Genomic DNA, 17,712 nt, shown 5'->3' on the forward strand with positions numbered 1-17,712 from the left:
CCTGGTACCCTCCCATTCCTCGTCCTGGGCCCCAAAGCCCGTCTGTCTCTATGGATCTGATGGTCCTGTCCTGTGGCCCAGCACCACCAGGGCAGCACAGTGTGCCCTCGCTGCTCTTTGCCAGCCCACAGAGATAAGTGTTGATCACTGGTGGGACCGATGTTCCCAGTGGGATCCAAGAGCTCCAGGGAAGTCACTTTTCCTCCTCTGCAGAAATACCCTCGCGTCCCCTAGAGCCCCAGCAAGGCAACGCTCCCGGTGCCCTTGTCCACTCGGGCTCGGACTTGCACATGATCCAACTGTGCCTCTCTTTGGCTCTGTGTCTGCAGCTCCCAGCGCCAACGCTGGTGCCAGGTCACGCCAGCCTTTCCCAGGGCTCGTCTCCCCCCCGCTCCGTCTTTCCTGACTGCTCTGGAGCCGAAAGGGCTTCCACGCTCCCTGCCGAAGCCCCGGGGACCGACGCCGCGGGCACTCCACCCCCCTCCCCGAGCCCCTCCGCTCCCTCCCCGCAGGCAGAGAGCGGGCCGGGGGGGTCTCCGCCGGGCTGTGAGCACCGCGGCCCCCCGTCACCCCGAGCCGCCAGCCCGGGCGCGCCCCGCCGCTGCCTTCCAGGGCTGCCGGGCGGGTGGGCAGGAGGAGCCCCGGGGACCCACGCGTGGGGTGCGCCGGGCTGCCGGGGGCCGGGCCGGCCAGGGGGCGGGTGCCCGGGGAGGGCGGCGGCGGGGCGGGAGCGGCGGCGGGCGGCCCGTGCCGGGGCCGGGGCCGGGCCGGGCGGGCGGCGGAGCGGAGCCGAGCGGAGCCGAGCGGAGCGGAGCGGGGCGGGCGGCGGGGCCGGGCCGGGGCGGGGCGGGCGGGCGGCGCTCGGAGCCGGGCGCGTCCTGCCGCCGCTCGCCCTCCGCGGCCCCGGGAGCGGCCCCGGTTGCGCCGCCGTGGCAACGCGCGGGGGGATCCGGGATGTCCTCGTCGCCCGCCGAGGAGTGCCGGTCGCCCGTGGGGCTGGACTGCTGCAGCTGCTGCCTGGACTTGGCCAACCGGAGCGGGCTGGAGGAGGGGGCCGGGGGCGAGAACAACAACCTGGGCAGCCCCACCGTCAGCAGCTTCCGGCAGCTGCAGGAGCAGCTGGTCGGCAAGAACCTCAACACCGACAAGCTGAGCTCCATCATGCGCCAGGACTCGCTGGAGCCCGTCGTGCGGGACCCCTGCTACCTCTTCAACCAGGGCATCTGCAACAGAAACATCGACCAGACCCTGCTCTCTATCCTCCTGCTCTTCCACAGGTGGGTGTCACCGACGTGCACCGAGGGGCTGACGGGGCGCTGGATGCCCCCGGAGCCGGAGCCGGCCTGGCTGCTGCTTGGGAGCTGGCAACGCGGGGGCGAGACGTGAGGGCTGCAGCCCCCCGGGCTGGCAGGGGCAGAGGGACCCGTGTGACCCAGGAGCTGGGTGGGGTGGCAGAGTTGGCGGTTTCTAGGTGGGGAGAAGCGTGAGTGGCCGTGCTTGGCAGGGACCTCAATCCATCCATCCACCATAGGTGGTCCCAGCCCGGTCCCTGGGTGCTGGTTGAGGTGCCTCTGCTCTTTGAGGGCCAGCAGTGCCCCTCTGTTAGTGCCCCGTGTCTGTCCAGGCAGTGACAACAGCCTCCAGCTGTGTGTCTTGGCCCCCGGACTCTGCGTTCCTCTCCCTGGCTACATCTTACCCACACAGACATTGCCTGCAGGGGCATGGACAGTGTCCAGCGTCAAACAGGCGTCATCCTTTTAGTCCTGCGTGGAGATGGGTAGCTTGTCACTTGGGAAGCAGCTATGCTGCCTCGAAAGTCACCTTTGGAGTTAGTGAGAAATTGTGTAGGGAGCCCAAGAGTCCTCCTGCCAGGTCCTGCCTGCTCATTCCACAGCTTCCCTGTCTCCCCCTGGAGTGAAGTGAGTGGAGGCAGATTTGGGCTGGGTGGTATTTCCCGTCCCTGGAAAGTGACCCTGCCCCTCACCAACCTTCTCCCTCTCGACTCAGGCTGTTCTGGGCTGGACCCCAGAGGGACAGGCTTTACCCTGCCAAGGCTGGGCAATGCAGGATGCGGAGGCTGTCCCAGCTCCCCTGCTCTGGCACTGCGGGCAGAGGAGACTGAGCAAGGGCTGCCACCCCGCAGGGTCCCGGGGGGGGGGTGTCCCGGCGGGGTCCCGAGGCGGAGGGGACAGAGCTGTCTTAGGTCCTGCACTTAGCACCTCCGGGTCTGCGACGGGGCTGGCACCGGTGCCCAGACAGCCTGGAGGGCTTGCCGAGATTGGGGCGAGCAGGCCGGGCAGGGGGCTGGCAGCCCTGGGGCTCACCAGCAGGGCCTTGGCAAATCTGAGCAGGGCCAGGGGGTGCCTCAGGGAGCTGCGGGCTGGTGGCACCCAGGGCTTCCTTTGGCTTCAGCAGGTGAGAAGCATCCCCCCTCCCAGGGCCGAGGGCACGTGTCCCGCCGGCTTGCATGTGGCAGGCTCCTGCGGCTGTGGGCCCACTCCTCACCGTGTGTGGGGTGATGCGCAGCTGGGGCGTGCGGCAGCATCCACAAGTTTGCCGACACCTCGCCATCCCCTCCCCTCCCCTGCCTGTGTGCACAGGCACCTGCAGGCGCGCTCCGGGCTGTGCACGGGCATGTAACCCACCCCTGGCTCCCCTCACCCGGCGCGGGGAGGCGGGTGGGCTCACACGTGGCTGCCCCACGCGTGCGAGCCACCCCGGCGCTGCGCACGCCTCCTCGCCCCAGCCAGCGTCTGACGGGGAGCGGGCTGCTCCCGACGAGCCCTCCTCGGCACAGACGCTCTTCCTGCACTTACATAACGCCGAGCTGCCGCTCAGGTGGGAAAGGAGGAGCTGGGACGGCCGCCAAGACACCCGGCACCCGCCCGGGCTCCCGGCCGCACGCGGGCAGCGAACCCACCCGGCCGGGAGGGAAGCGGCAGCGAGAGGTTTCCCTTCGCCCCGGGAGTTCTGCAGTCAGTTGGCACCGTGTGTGGAGAGGGGATGCAGGAGGGCACCGTCCCCATCACGGGCATCTGGGCAGCTCGTCTGGGCAAGGTGGTGCCGGTGCCTATGGGGCAGGGGCGGGCGGTGTGGGCACGACACGCTGCCTTCACACCCGGCTCTGCTGGGGCAGGACCCATCGGTCCACTCTGCCGGGGTAGGGAGCGAGTGGAGGTGCCAGGGGGCCGGAGTTGCTCTCCATCTGTGCCCATTGGTGCCTCTCCGCTGCCTGTCCTCCGTGCCCTGGGGTGTGTTGTGTCCCGAGAGGCTCCGGGCATTCCCTTACATGACTCTGTGCTGTAGGGTGGTAGGAAGTTGTGGGTTCCCTCCATCACGCCCTGCTTCCAGGAGCGCTGCTGCCAGCCTGGTCTGGAGAGCGCTTGGGCCATGGCCCCGGGTGGCACGGCGCGTGGGAGCTGGGGGCACGGAGGGAGGGGGGAGGCAGGGCAGGTGTGCCCACACCTGTGTTTGCTGTTGTTTTGCTCCAGCCTGAACTTTCTCCTTCTGGGGAATGAGCCAAGATACCCAAGAGGTGATAGCATACCAGGCAGGGGATTGTGGGTGCCAGAGGAACACCCCGATAAGAAGCCCGATAAGGGCACCCTTGCTGCTGGCACAGGGGGACCAAGCAGGTTTGTGCTTCTTGTTCTAGCTGATGTGCTCCTACACTGGCAGGGGAGGAGGGGGAGGTTATACAGGTGCATGCACTCATGTGTGGTGGAAGTCCTGCAAGGCACAGGAGGAACAAGGAGCTGCATCTGGACTCTCAGCCTGGTTCTGGGGCTGCTGGAGACAGCTCAGCCCGTGCTGGATCAAACCCTGGGATCTGACAAGGTCAGACCAGTGCTGAGGGTCTCAGACAACCCACAGTTAGCATTTCCAGCCTATCCCTGGGGTTTCTCTCTGGCTCGGTCATCCCTGACGGGCTCTGTGTGCCCTTTGCCCGCTGCAGGGATGCTGTGAGGGATGCACACAGTAGGGATGCCCTGGTTACAGGGCTGACTCTCCTGCAGGAAAGTCTCTTGCTTGGGGTGTGCCTGGGATCCTGTTCAAAAAGGGCTTCTCACCGTCATGCCTTCACATGGGGTGTCACAAACTGCCTTCCAAGGAGACCTCAGCAGTGCAGGGGGCCAAGCCCTCTTGGAAACACCGAGCATAAAGAGGCCACGTCTCCTCCCTGCACATCACCCTCCATAATGCCAGCATTACCCTGACACTGCTCATCCAAGACCTGAGCCCAACCAGGCATGGGCTGGGCAGAGCAGCCTCGTGACCACGTGGTGTCTTTGGGAGGGCTGGGGGGGCTGAGCAGAGCCAGTGTGGGAGGGGGTCAGCGCTGAGGAGGGGAGCAGCACCCTCCTGGCGTGTGATTCAGGCAGGGCCCTGCCTGGCGCTGGGGTGAGGAGAGATGTGCCAACCTGCTCGCCCACATTGACCAACCCATGCCCGTGCTCCTTGCCCAGCCTCTCCCAGATAAGATGTGGCAGCCTGGACAGCCTGTACTCCATCCTGCTCCGGGCAGCCAGGGGGCATCTTGGTCCTCTCCAGGTGCTGCAGGACCGGCTGCTTCACCAAACACGGTGGGCAATGACCCACTCTTTGGTGTGAGCCATGAGAGGCGCTGGGAGACACCTCCCCCCAGGTCCCGGGCAAGCCAAGGCCATTGCAGGGAGGCAAGGGGGACCATGGCGTGGGAGGATGGAGGAATCAGGGCAGGAGAAACGAGGCAGCATCACCTTTCCCGCGTAAGGTCAGGCCGGTGAGCGAGAGCTGCCAGGGCAGCGGTGCCAGGGTGGCATCCGTGGCACGGCACCATTTGCTGCCGTCCGTCGGGTGTCACTTTGCGGCAGCGAGGCGGGAGGAGGGGGCAGAGCCAGGGCATAAAGGGCATCCCGGGGCGGCGGGGCCGGGGAGCGCATTCCTGCCGCCCGAGTGGGCTGCAGCAACAAGGAGCCATTGACGGGCAGAGGGGCCGCGTTGCGAGCGTGAGAGAGGTGTGGGTGTGAGACCGAGAGCGTCCCGCCGTGCCTGGGGAGGGGGCTGGGACCGGCACCGTTCCCGCGGGGACCGCGGCACCCCGCGCCTTGTTCGCTCCGCTCTCGTGGGACGGAGCGGCACGTGGCCCGGCCCGTGTCTCGCGGCGTGCTCGGCTGAGCCCTGCAGACCCGAGAGATGCTGGGGAGCTTTTGCTTTAGCAGCAAGAGCGTTGGCTCCGGGGAGCAGCTGACCTTGGCGTGCCCAAGTCCTCCCACCGCCTGGAAGATGCCAGGCAGCCGGGCTGCTGTGCCGGCCTTGGTTTCCATCCCAGGCACCCCGGGACCCTGCCTTGGCGCCCAGCAGGCTGCAGGGCGATGTCTCCATGGGTCCAGGCTGGAGAAGCCCAGCAGCACGGGGCTCGGCCGGGCACATCGTGCTTGGCACGGCTCGGCAGCTGGCGGCGGCATGTGCTGCGCTGTGCCCCGTGCCCGGCGCTGCCTGCTGCTGCCAGACCCGCTCCCTCCAGCAAAGATTCCCCAACGTGCCCTGACACGCAGCAGAGCCCTGCTCAGCCCCTCCAGCCTCTCGGCGGGAAAACATTTGCCTCTGGCCACAAGGCTCCAGCCAAAGAGAACCTGGCACAGCTGAGCCGAAGTCTAGCGATGCCCACAGCAGCTGCACAGAAACCTGTCACCTCAGCCCCCCCCGGGTGCCAGGTACTGCCCGTGTGCCAGGGCACGGCAGGGTGTGGGGACCTGAGGACGGGCAGAGACTGGGCAGCAGGGAGCTGTGGGGAAAAGGTTGGCCAGGGTTTATTTCAAGCTTTGAACTTTAGATGTAGAAGAGTTTGGGGCTGGAGGAGCTGCAGGGGTCTGTCCCAGCCCCAACATCATGCTCTCCCCTTCCCTGGTGACAGGTGGCTTGATCCTGGATGGTGCTGAAGCTGGTGCTGCTGAGCTGGGCTGTGAGGTGGGATGGGCCACAGGTACCTTTCACAGCCCAGATGGCATCTCAGCTGCCACCAGGCACACGGCAGGGACGTGGGTGCCATCAGCAATGCTTCTGCAGGCGTGCCATGCCCCCAGCGTGCTCCTCTGTGCTGGGACCCCACACCACCCCCCCAGCCACCTCCCAGCACAAAGAGGGTCAAAGCTGACCCTGTGCTTTGGGTGAGGAGCACGGGACTGAGGGCTTCAGGGCTCTTGTTGACAGAGGCTGGTGTCTGTGGGCACACAAGGGATGTGACCACAGCACCTGTGTGTGTGCTGTGAGGTGGCTGCCCAGGGAAGAGAGAGTCTGGGTGGGTGCTGCCCTTGGGAAGTGACCGAGACCCCGTTTGCCCAGGGCAGAAGGTGGGGGAGTGAGGCTGGAGAGGTGTTAAAGGCTACAGCCTGTCCCAAAGCCATGCTTCGACGATGAGCTCTGGGTTATATTTATCCAGGTACAGCACATTGCTGGCTCAGGGACAGGAGCTCATCATCTTGTCTGTGTGCTTAGGCTTACACATGTATATATATACACACACATATATACTGGGGGGCTTTTGCAGCAGAATGACTCTGGCGACAGAGCAGAAGCCCTGGAGCCCTCCTAGCCCTGCTGTCCCCCTGGCCCTGGGGTTTGGCTGTGATCCTGTCCTCGCTGTCCCTTGCCTGTGCCTCCCCTGGCCATGGCAGCCCTGCCCGGGTGGGCAGCAGAGCGGCCGATGCCACGGGGCAGGACAGGGCACCCCCATGGCCCCGAGTGAAACCATCCCAGCAGTTCCCCAGTGACAATGATTGCTCCCAGATTACTCCCGGTGTGTGGAGGCAGAGGACGGTCTCAGGCTGACACGAGCCGCCTGACGGCTGGCAGCCGAGGCCGGGCACACGGACAGCACCGCAGGTACACGTCCCACTGTCAGCTTGTTGTCTTCCCCGTTGTTATTGTTCTGAAATGCCAGCCAGGGCAGGGTTTCAGCGAAGCAGCCCCGGTTGGAAATGCCCGGGATTCTTCGCAAAGGCCAGGAGGGGTATTAATAACCGTCTGTGCCGAGCCTGTGCCGCCCCGGCGCGTCCCGGACTGACCTCCCGCGGGGCTGCTGCCCCTGTGCCGCCCGAGCTCGGCTCCTCTCCCCTCCTCACCCCCACCGGCTCGTGTCTGGACCAGCCAGCCCCGGGGACAGGGTGTTGGGGGGCTGCTGGGGCTGCCCCGCAGCATCCCCCCGGGACCACGCAGCAGAACGTAGAGCGGCGGCACCTTTGCAAGGGGAAGGATTCAACGGCTCCCACGGCCGTGGGTTGGCCTGGGCTGCAAGAGCAGCTTTTGAGTGCACTGAGTGCCGAGGCGCTGCTCTCTCGCAGCTTCCCAGGCCCTGTCCTCTCATTGCATAACGAGCTGCCTCCCGGTTAGCGCGCCGGGCGCTCCCGCACGCCGCAGGGCAGCAGCCGCCAGCCCCGGCACGGACCGCAGCGCCCGCTTCTTGCCTGCACGGCCGCCTGGGCTGGCATCTGTCTCCACGGCCCCTGCAGCATCACAGAGTGGGCAGCAGGGCAGGCCCGAAGCTCACAGCCCGGGCTTGGCAGGAGCCCCGTGGGGCCGGGCACGGCCAGCCCAGGGAGGTGGTAACACGGGATTCCAGTGACGGGGCTCCACCCCGCGGGGCCGTGGGTGTGAAGTGCTTGTTCTGCGGACAGATTTGTGGATGCAAACTGTGGAGAGATCAGCCCGCCCATCCTCCCCGGGGCTGGGCGTCCCTGACCCGCAGGAGGCACGGAGCGGAGCGTGGCTGGGCGCCGGCCGTGCCCCCAGCGCAGCCAGGCACGACGCTGGCGGGGGTGCCGTGGGGTGTTTTACTGGGCTGTGCCATCCCTGACGCCTTGCTGTGGCTGTAGGGCCCTGCACGGGTAGGGGAGCAGTGGGGTTTGCTGCACGGCCCCCACCTGCCACACAGGCAGCAGCGTGGGGCTGATGTCAACACACTCAGGCAAGGTGGGAAGCAGATCAGCGCTTTTTCCTCTTCCCCTCCCGCCCCAGTGTACCCGGGCAAGCCCCAGCTTTGGGGGTTTCCTCCGTACTGTGTAGTGGGGAGGGCTCAGCCAGAGCTGGGTCATCCCTGACCTCCCCTCCTGACTGCTGCTGCTGGGGGGGTGGGGGGGGGGCAGCAGCTACTGCTGCAGGGGGTGCAACGGGAGGAAGAAGAGGGGCCGGTGGCAAAGTTAGAGGAAGAAAAATTGCAGCTCTCAGCAGGCTGACTCCAGGGTGTGCACTCGCATGCCAGAAAAAACAGAACTGGGAGTACAGCCAAGTACCTTTATCAGAGGAAGCAAGCAGCCCAACAGCTGGACGGGGGAGCCTGCCAGGGCTCCTGCGCCCGCCCCACGCCGCCCCACACCAACAGGTTGCAGCAGCCCCCACGCCGCCATCGCTGCCCGTGCCCGCTGCCCCGCCGTGCCCCCCTCCCCCGCCCGCAGCCCGCTCTGCCTCTGGAGGTGGTGGAGGGGAGGACGGGTTCCCCAGCAGAACTTCCTCGATTGCAAACGCTCCCTGGGCTTCCCCTGCATGGCAGAGGCTGTGGCTGCCCTGCACAGCTCTCCACGTTGCTCTGGTGTACCCTGGCTCTGGGACTGCAGCCATGTAGCCAGCAGCTCTGGCTTTGCAGGCAGGGGCTTGCACGCTCACCTGGGCACCTAAAGCTGCACCCAGGAAGGGTTGCCCTCTGCTCTGGAGCAGCACATGCCCTGGGTTGAAGGATTTAGGAGCCCTCCAAGACTCTGGTGGGCATGAACCATGTCACAGGGTTCCTGGTCTTGCACAGCCCTTGGAAGGCTAAGGCTGGGGCGGTGGTCATGCCAAGCCTGCAGTAAACAGCTTGGCCAGGACATCTGCAGGATGAGGAAAACAGGAGGTAGCTGACTGGTGTGCTCCATCTGCCAGCAGCTCTGGCCCTGCAGCCCTTGGGCACAGCAGTCCCATGCCAGTGCTGCAGGGAAGGCAGCAACAGTTTGGGGTGCTGGCAGTGCAGGCACAGCAATGTCCCAGGCAAACAGCACAGTTTGGGGTGCTGGCAGTGCAGGCACAGCACTGTCCCAGGACAGGCAGCAGTTTGGGGTGCTGGCAGTGCAGGCACAGCAATGTCCCAGGCAAGCAGCAGAGTTTGGGGTGCTGGCAGTGCAGGCACAACACTGCCTGCCCAAGGACAGGCCCTGGGTACTGCTACTCCAGCTACTCTGTGGGGCAAGACTGGGGTCTCTGCAGAGCCATCCCCCACACAGCCCTTCCTGCCATGGGCTCCCACATCACTGATGTCCCTGGCCACCCTTCTTCAGCTCCCACTGAGCATGGCTGGCCCTGCTGCTGGCATCCCCAGTTCCCTTGGCTGGCACAGCCATGGCCACAGGATTTCAGGCTGTGAAAGGCAGAGTTGTCTTAGCTGTGTGTTTGCAAGCAGTGGCTTTTCCTCTCCCCCTCTACTCTGACCCTTGGAGCTGGAGAACTGGCTCTGCAGAGCAGCCTGGGCAGCTTTGGCTCTGTGCCTTTCCCATGTTGCTCTCCAGTGTCTCCGAATCCAGGCAGTAAACATTTCCCACGCCTCGGACCCTCTGAAGGGCCTTCCTGTCATTGAACTGAGTCCTTGGGAGAGAGCAAGGCAGGAGCACTGCCATGGAGCAGCACGAACTGCCCAGAGCTGGGGGAGAGCAGAGGCTGAGGAGCCAGGGCTGCTCCTGCAGCACATCAGGCAAGGGCATCCTTTGACATGAGGCTCAGTGCCACAGCACATCTCATCCCTGGGGCCGTGAGGATGGGGCTGTGGCCCTTCATCCACATCACAGTGCAGGTGTGGAGTGCCAGGAGGCCAGAGAGATGATCCTGTCATCCTACACAGCTCAGCCATGCAGGGCTGCAGCACAGCTCTGTTCGTACCCCTGCATCCTGCTGCCAAGGAGGGACGGTCACTCTATGGCAGATGTCACCTGCCAGGCCAGGGACAAGCCATGTGCTGCCTGAGGGGCTGCTGGTGGCTTTGGGGTATCCTGCAGGGCTATTGCCGGTGTCACCACCTCTCCCAGCTCCTTCACAACAGCCACAGGTTTGGGGTTTTTCCCCCCTGAGAGCTCAGCAATTGGTGTCACAATTGTGCTGGATCACAGCTGCTGATACTGCTCCCAAAATAACCACAGGCACGAGCCAGGGCCCCGCTCTGGGGGATGGGATGAACTTCCCATAGCTGCACGTGAGGCAAGAGCTGCAGTGTCGCTGCCTCGGGATGCAGCTCGCACCGCTGACCCTTCTCACCCAGCCTGCTCCAAGGCGCCCATCACGGTGGCCTCTGGTGCTGTAGGGTGACAGCGAGTCGATGGGCCCCTGTACTTTGGGAAGAGCAAGGGGGGATGTTGCCCACCGTGCTCTGCTGCTGCCAGACCCTGGAGGAGGAGGAACGAGTAGTGGGAGAGGAAGTTGATCCCAGCAGCCCCGCTGGAGTGGGACCAGCAGCTGGGGGCCGGAAAGGGTCAGCTACTGTGGGAGGTGTTTGGGCACCTCACACAGACCCTGGGGAGAGCCCAGCACAGGCCAGGGCTCTGCAGAGAGCTGCGACCGCTGTGCCCAGCACTGAGGCGCCGATGGGGCTGCTGCGGGTGCTTCCCCCTGCGCCCGTCCGCAGAGCTGACACTGGTGTGCGTCTGCGCCGGCTGAGTCAGGGCAACGTGGGCCAGGGAAGGGGAAGGAGCACGTGCAGCACACGTGCAGGATGCAGGAGGAGTGTGTTTGCAGGGGGTGTGCGCGCTGGGACGTGTGCATGTCTGTGCGTGCAGGATGCACGAGGGTGAGCGTGTGCACAGGCTGTGCCCTTGTGTGCAGGGCGCATGGCCCTGTGGGCGAGGGAAGGAATGCATGTGGGAGTGTGCCTGTGCATGCAAGGCCTGCACGTGTGTGTGTGTGTGTGTGTGTGTGTGTATGCAAGGCCTGCACGTGTGTGTGTGTGTGTGTGTGTGTGTGTGTGTGTATGCAAGGCCTGCACGTGTGTGTGTGTGTGTGTGTGTGTGTGTGTGTATGCAAGGCCTGCACGTGTGTGTGTGTGTGTGTGTGTGTGTGTGTGTGTATGCAAGGCCTGCACGTGTGTGTGTGTGTGTGTGTGTGTGTGTATGCAAGGCCTGCACGTGTGTGTGTGTGTGTGTGTGTGTGTGTATGCAAGGCCTGCACGTGTGTGTGTGTGTGTGTGTGTGTGTGTGTATGCAAGGCCTGCACGTGTGTGTGTGTGTGTGTATGCAAGGCCTGCACGTGTGTGTGTGTGTGTGTGTGTGTGTGTGTGTATGCAAGGCCTGCACGTGTGTGTGTGTGTGTGTGTGTGTGTGTGTGTGTGTATGCAAGGCCTGCACGTGTGTGTGTGTGTGTGTATGCAAGGCCTGCACGTGTGTGTGTGTGTGTGTGTGTGTGTGTGTGTGTGTATGCAAGGCCTGCACGTGTGTGTGTGTGTGTGTATGCAAGGCCTGCACGTGTGTGTGTGTGTGTGTGTGTGTGTGTGTGTATGCAAGGCCTGCACGTGTGTGTGTGTGTGTGTGTGTGTATGCAAGGCCTGCACGTGTGTGTGTGTGTGTGTATGCAAGGCCTGCACGTGTGTGTGTGTGTGTGTGTGTGTGTGTGTGTGTGTATGCAAGGCCTGCACGTGTGTGTGTGTGTGTGTGTGTGTGTATGCAAGGCCTGCACGTGTGTGTGTGTGTGTGTGTGTGTGTGTGTGTATGCAAGGCCTGCACGTGTGTGTGTGTGTGTGTGTGTGTGTGTATGCAAGGCCTGCACGTGTGTGTGTGTGTGTGTATGCAAGGCCTGCACGTGTGTGTGTGTGTGTGTGTGTGTGTGTGTGTGTGTATGCAAGGCCTGCACGTGTGTGTGTGTGTGTGTGTGTGTTTGTGTGTGTGTGTGTCTGTGTGTGTGAGATGCGGGTTGCACGGTGTGCCCAACTTGCTGCACGCCCAGCGATGCATCTAGGGGAGTGGTGAGGGGCTGCAGAGGGGTGGGCTGCAGCCCTGCTGAGCCTGTGCCAGGTGGAGGCCGCAGGGAAGTCAGAGACTGAGTGGTGTTTATTTTTGCAGCAGTCCCAGCTCCATGGGAAAAATCTGCTGGAGGTGGCAGAGCTGAAGCAGTTTCCTCCCGGAGCGCTGTGCCGTGGCGCTTCCCCGCTCCAGCAGCTGCGGGAACTGGCAGCTTTTCTCCCAGCCCTCAGTGCTCAGGAAGGGGCTGGGCAGAGCCCAGGACCCCAGAGCCACGGGGCAAGGGCCAAGAGCCAGGGCTCTGGTCTGTTTGTCCTGGAGTCCTTGGTCCCTGGCACCAATGACTGAGGGCTTTCCTTTGGGAAGGGAGCTGCTGTAGCAGGGGAACGGGGGAAACTGAGGCACGGCTGCCAAGGTTAGGGGCAGGCTGGGGGCTTGCCTGCCCCATCTCCCACCTCTTTGCAGGAGACAGAAGGTGGCACAACCAGTGATGCACCCAACTGTGGGAGAGAAAGTGCCTCTCCCCTTCTCCCCTGCCCGCTCTGCAGTGAGACTGGCACCTTCCCTGAGCTGTGATGGGACACCGAGCCTCGGGACCCCCGGTGTGGGTGGCCTGGGCATGTCCCTGCAGAGGGGACAGAGCTGTGTGCCGTGTCCCAGGGGCTGCCACCCTGCCCAGCAGCAGCCACCCCGGGGACAGGCACACACAGGGCGCCTTTCATCTGCCCGCGCCGGGGGCAGCTGCCTGCGCCCGCTCGGCACCCGCGCAGCCCAGGGTGGCACGCTGGCCCCTGAAAGGGCTGATTGAGCGCGGCTGAGGTCATCCACCCAGTGTGTTTACCCCGTGCCCGCGGCCCCAGGATGCGGCCGGCACCCAGGCTGTCCCTGCCGCCCCGCAGGCCGCGGGCAGAGCCGGCATCGCTGCCGGGGCGCCGGGCTGCTGCCGGGGAGCGCAGGGGCTCTGGCGGGGCCGTGGGTGCCGGCATGGCCTTCCAGCCCCCGTACTCCCCCAGCCTCTTCAGGAGGAGGGACGGGTGAGTAGGGCCGCGGGAAGGGTGGGGGGACAGCAGCTTTGCATGGGCCAGGCTTGTGTGGGAAGGGGCAGGGGGGGATGTGCATGATCCACCGCACAAACGGAGGGACAAATGGGATCCACACGTACTGCCCTGAGTAGAAGCCACGTGCAGTCCCCATGCTGTGGAGGGGAAGGTGCCGTGTCGCTTCCCCCCATCAGACAGCGTGTGCGGGGGCACCTGCGTGTGCCTGGCTCTGCGAGGTGCCCGTGTCCTTCACCGCTCGAGGCATCGCTGTCCTCATCCTGCCCTGGGAGCTGCACGGGCCGTTTTCTGGGGAGCGAGCTGTCAGCAGCCACGCCGCACCGTGCCTCAGTTTCCCCTTCTGATGGGAGAACGCTGCTTCGCCCACCCTCAGCCCTTTCCCCCTGCAGGGGCCATGGCAGCACCCCCACCGGGGGCTCCTCAGCCGCTGCCTACGCTGGCACCCACCGCCTGAGGAGCACCCACCGGCTGAGGGGCACCCACCGCCTGAGGAGCTCCCACCGGCTGAGGGGCACTCACCGCCTGAGGAGCTCCCACCGCCTGAGGGGCACCCACCGCCTGAGGAGCACCCACCGGCTGAGGGGCACCCTCAGCACCCCCAGCCTGAGGGACTCGGCGGGTGCTCCGCGGCACCTCGGGGGTCGCCCAGCACTAGCCCAGCCTCAGACGCCGCTCCCGCAGGGTCTCTCCGTCGGTGCCAGCCCCTGCCCTGGAGTGCCGAGGCCGAGCCCGCGGGGTGGGCGCCGCCGGGCGACCCCCGCGCCCCGCCCCGCGTGCGCAGTGCCGGCGCCGGCCGCGCGGGGGCGCCCCGGCCCCCTCCCGCCGAGCGTTACGCAAGGCCGAGCCGAGCCGAGCCGAGCCGGGCCGGGCCGCTCGGGCGGGCGCGGGGGGGGGGAGGGGCTCGGCGCGCCCCGGGTTGTTTTGATTTCACTCCGCGGCTGTTGTTGTGTTTTGTTTTCACGCCAGGGCCGCTCTGTTTGGTTTTCACGCCGGGATTGTTTTGCAGCAGGGGTTTGTTTTCCGCTGCAGTTTGTTTGTTTCGCGGCCCGGCCTTGTCGCGCCCGCCCGAGCTGTTTTTCAGGCTCCCGCTGCCGCTCCTCCCTCTGCATCCCCCAACCCCCGGCCGTGCGCACCCCCAGTGCAAAGCGGGTGCCTCCTTCTCCCACTCCCGCCGGCAGATCCCCCCGCAGCCGAACCGCCGCCACGGTGTTACGGGGGGAGCATGGCGGGAGGGACCGAGTGCCGGGGTGGGCTGAGTGCCGGCCACCCGTGGGGTGCAGGAGATGAGGGGTGCAGGAGCGGGAGTACGGACAAGGGGCGCAGAGCCCTGAGGATGCAGTGTGGGGGGAGGACACGGGCCTGCACAGGGGCAGATGAGGCCGTGCTGTGCTGGGCTGCAACTGCGGTGTGCAGGGGTGCAGCACCGGGGGTATGGTGCAGTGCCAGGGGCAAGGGGTGCAGTACCGGGGGTAAGGGGTGCAGTACCGGGGCATGGATGCAGTACCGAGGGTACAGTGCAGTACCGGGGATAAGGGTGCAGTACCGAGGTGCTATACCGGGATAAGAGGTGCTATACCGGGGATAAGGGGTGCAGTACCGAGGGTACAGTGCAGTACCGGGGATAAGGGTGCAGCACCGAGGGTATGGTGCAGTACCGAGGTGCTATACCGGGATAAGGGGTGCTATACCGGGGATAAGGGGTGCAGTACTGAGGGTACAGTGCAGTACCGGGGATAAGGGTGCAGTACCGGGGGCCGGGGTGCAGTACCGAGGTGCTATACCGGGATAAGAGGTGCTATACCGGGGATAAGGGGTGCAGTACCGGGGATAAGGATGCAGTACCGAGGGTATGGTGCAGTACCGAGGTGCTATACCGGGATAAGGGGTGCAGTACCGAGAGTACAGTGCAGTACTGGGGATAAGGGTGCAGTACCGGGGGCAGGGTTGCAGTACCGAGGTGCCATACCGGGAGAAGGGGTGCTATACCGGGGATAAGGGGTGCAGTACCGAGGGTACGGTGCAGTACCAGGGGTGCCGTACGGCTGACCGCGGCGCTGTGGGGCAGCGGGCGGGCTCGGCCGCACTGGCACCGCCCGACGGGGCGGCCGCTGCCGATATAAGCGAGGGCGGCGGGGCGGGGGAGCTGCAGTGCCTTGTGCTCCTGTCGTAGCCGTAGCCGTAGCCGTAGCCGTAGCCGTAGCCGTAGCCGTAGCCGTAGCCGTAGCCGTAGCCGTAGCCGTAGCCGTAGCCGTAGCCGTAGCCGTAGCCGTAGCCGTAGCCGTAGCCGTAGCCGTAGCCATGAGCACCGGTATGTACCAATCTCCCATGGAAGTGGCTGTCTACCAGCTCCACAACTTTTCCATCTCCTTTTTCTCGTCCCTGCTGGGGGGGGACGTGGTCTCCGTGAAGCTCGACAACAGGTAGGGGCAGCCCCGCTACCGGCAGCGGCACTCGCTGCTGCTTTCCACCGTGTCCCGGGGGAGCCCGCGGCGTTTCCCTCGCAGAAGGGGGGGTCCGGGGCCATTGTTGCTCGGAGAAGGGCCGGTGCCTTGATGCCTAGTGAAGGGAGAAGCCCTGGTACATTGCAGCCTGGGATGGGGTGGGGGAGGTCCTAGTGCCCCGGGAGGAACGGGAGCTCGAAGGCTCTCTACTAACGCCCTGCCTCTCTGCTCTCTTCCAGCGCCTCCGGAGCCAGTGTGGTGGCCATTGACAACAAGATCGAGCAGGCAATGGTGAGCTGCAGTGCTGTTTCCCCCGTGCACTTTGCTCTGTGCCCTCCCCCCGGTGCTTTGCCCACAGCGGGGGTCCCCGGTCCCCAAGCTGCCGCGGGGCAGAGGAGCTCCTTTGTCTGCCTGCTGCTGGCTCAGCTCACTGGCTCCGGCAGCTCCGCGGTGTGCAGGGAGCCTGCCGCGGGGGGGGGGGCTGGGAAGGACCCTGTGGGGATGGCCAAGGCAGATCCTGTGGCTGATGCCAGACCCCTCGAGGGGTGGGGGGAGCTGGAAAGTGCCTGCAGAGGCAGTGAGACCTGGGAGATGGAGGACCTGAGGGGTGCTGTGGGTGCTGGCCTGGTGGGGGGCTGCATTGGGTGAGCACTGAGCCCTAGCTGGGGTGCCGAGGGTGAGGTGGGGAGGGGAGGACAGGACAGCCTTTGGGAAAAGGTTTGTGGGGCAGGGTGGGAGCAACCCCTGGGTTGTAACCGATGGCATTCAGGGTCTTTAACAAGTGCCTTTTGCAGGATCTTGTGAAAAATCACCTGATGTATGCAGTGAGGGAGGAGGTGGAGGTCCTAAAAGAGCAAATTAAGGAACTGTTGGAGAAAAACTCCCAGCTGGAGCGAGAAAACAGCCTCCTGAAGACCCTTGCCAGCCCTGAGCAGCTGGAGAAGTTCCAGTCCCGGCTCCCCACGGAGGTGTTGTGCCCGGAGGAGCAGAGCCCCGGAGTGGCTGCCCCGGCCCAGCACTCCCGGGGCTCTGCGGTGTAAGGTGGCTCTGTCCTCGGGGTGGGCAGAGCCACAGAACTCTTTCTACTTAATCTCCTGCAAAAATCGTTTCCACCTTCATCTCACACGAAGGACTGCGAGCCCCCGGCGCTGAGGCGTGCCCCCGGCGCTGAGCCGTGCCCCCCCCGGGCAGCCCTGGCCAGCCAGCAGAGCCAGCGGCCGTCTCCTGCACCAGGATGCTCTTCTGCCAGGGAGACGTGGGCATCGGAGCCCTCCCCATCCAGCCACCCGCCAGGAGCTGCCCTGTGCCTGCCCGTCCCGGGCTCTGCCGAGACCTGAGGATCTGCCACACCGCGGCAGCGCCAGGCAGCCTTCGGCGCTTCCGTGAGGATGGAGGGTCGGAGGAAGCTCACGCCACGGCCCGTGCCTTGGCTGCACTGGCCAGGGAGGGGGGTGTCTCTTTCTGGCAAAGCCTGACGTTGGAGGAAGATCGTTGTTTAGTGAGCGATGCAGATTTGTCCCGCCAGCCCACCCAGGAGCGCGTTGGAGCCCAGAGCTGGCTGTGAGCGGTTGTGGTGTAGTGCGTGGCTGTACACACATCAGTGTGGGGATTACAAAGAGGAAAAACCACCGACAGCAGAGCTTGTTCTGGTAGCCTGGGCATCTTCTGTAGCTGTTATCTTTGTGTGAACACCTGTGCCAGCCCTGCCTGCCCTGCTCTGGGCCAGCCTGGAGGCAAGCCTGGAAGGACAAGTGGCTGCAACTGGGTAACCAGCCCGTGCTGGGAGAGGCACCAAGGAGGGGATGGACTCACCCCTCTACCTGGCAGCCACCGTGACCGAGCACATGGGCTGACCCCCTGGCACAGGGGCTGTGCTCCAGCCTGCTGGGGTGGGGGGAGCCGGCCTGGGCTCCCCACCTTCCCTGGCCAGCTCTCTGGGAAGCAACGGGACGTCCCTTTCGACGTCAGAAGCGGTGACACAGTTGTGTAAATCTAGGTAGAAATGGCAATAAAATCAACATTTTTGTATAATTGTGTACCCCAAGGCTGAGTGTCTGTGGCTGGAGAGAGGGGGGTGGTGTGGGGGGAGAGGGCAGCAGGGCTGACTAGGGAGGGGGCTGGGGTTTGCTGGGATGGGACTGGTAAGAATACTGTGCTGCAAACCAGCTGGGACAACCTGGCAGCTCCCTCCAGGAGCTGGGAGCGAAGTCCAGTCCCAGCTAAACTGCCCTGGTTGAGCCAATGTGGGATTTTGGAGGTGTGAGCAGG

General features: G+C 65.0%; 1 protein-coding gene across 2 annotated transcripts; it reads left to right on the plus strand.

The window, feature by feature from the left end:
• The first annotated feature begins 865 nt into the window (after nucleotides 1-865).
• TSC22D3 (TSC22 domain family member 3) lies at nucleotides 866-17,475 on the plus strand. Of its 2 annotated transcripts, none has more exons than XM_062006712.1 (3): nucleotides 866-1,277; nucleotides 15,684-15,735; nucleotides 16,239-17,475. In XM_062006712.1, exons 1-3 carry the CDS (start codon nucleotides 955-957, stop codon nucleotides 16,482-16,484), a joined length of 621 nt encoding a protein of 206 aa, XP_061862696.1. In that variant the 5' UTR covers nucleotides 866-954; the 3' UTR covers nucleotides 16,485-17,475. The 2 variants fall into 2 exon arrangements, with proteins under 2 accessions (XP_061862696.1, XP_061862697.1); XM_062006713.1 differs by lacking the exon at nucleotides 866-1,277 and adding an exon at nucleotides 15,208-15,423.
• Nucleotides 17,476-17,712: the final 237 nt, after the last annotated feature.

This window comes from Colius striatus, chromosome 13 (genome assembly GCF_028858725.1).
Source record: "Colius striatus isolate bColStr4 chromosome 13, bColStr4.1.hap1, whole genome shotgun sequence".
NCBI classification, from domain to species: domain Eukaryota; kingdom Metazoa; phylum Chordata; class Aves; order Coliiformes; family Coliidae; genus Colius; species Colius striatus.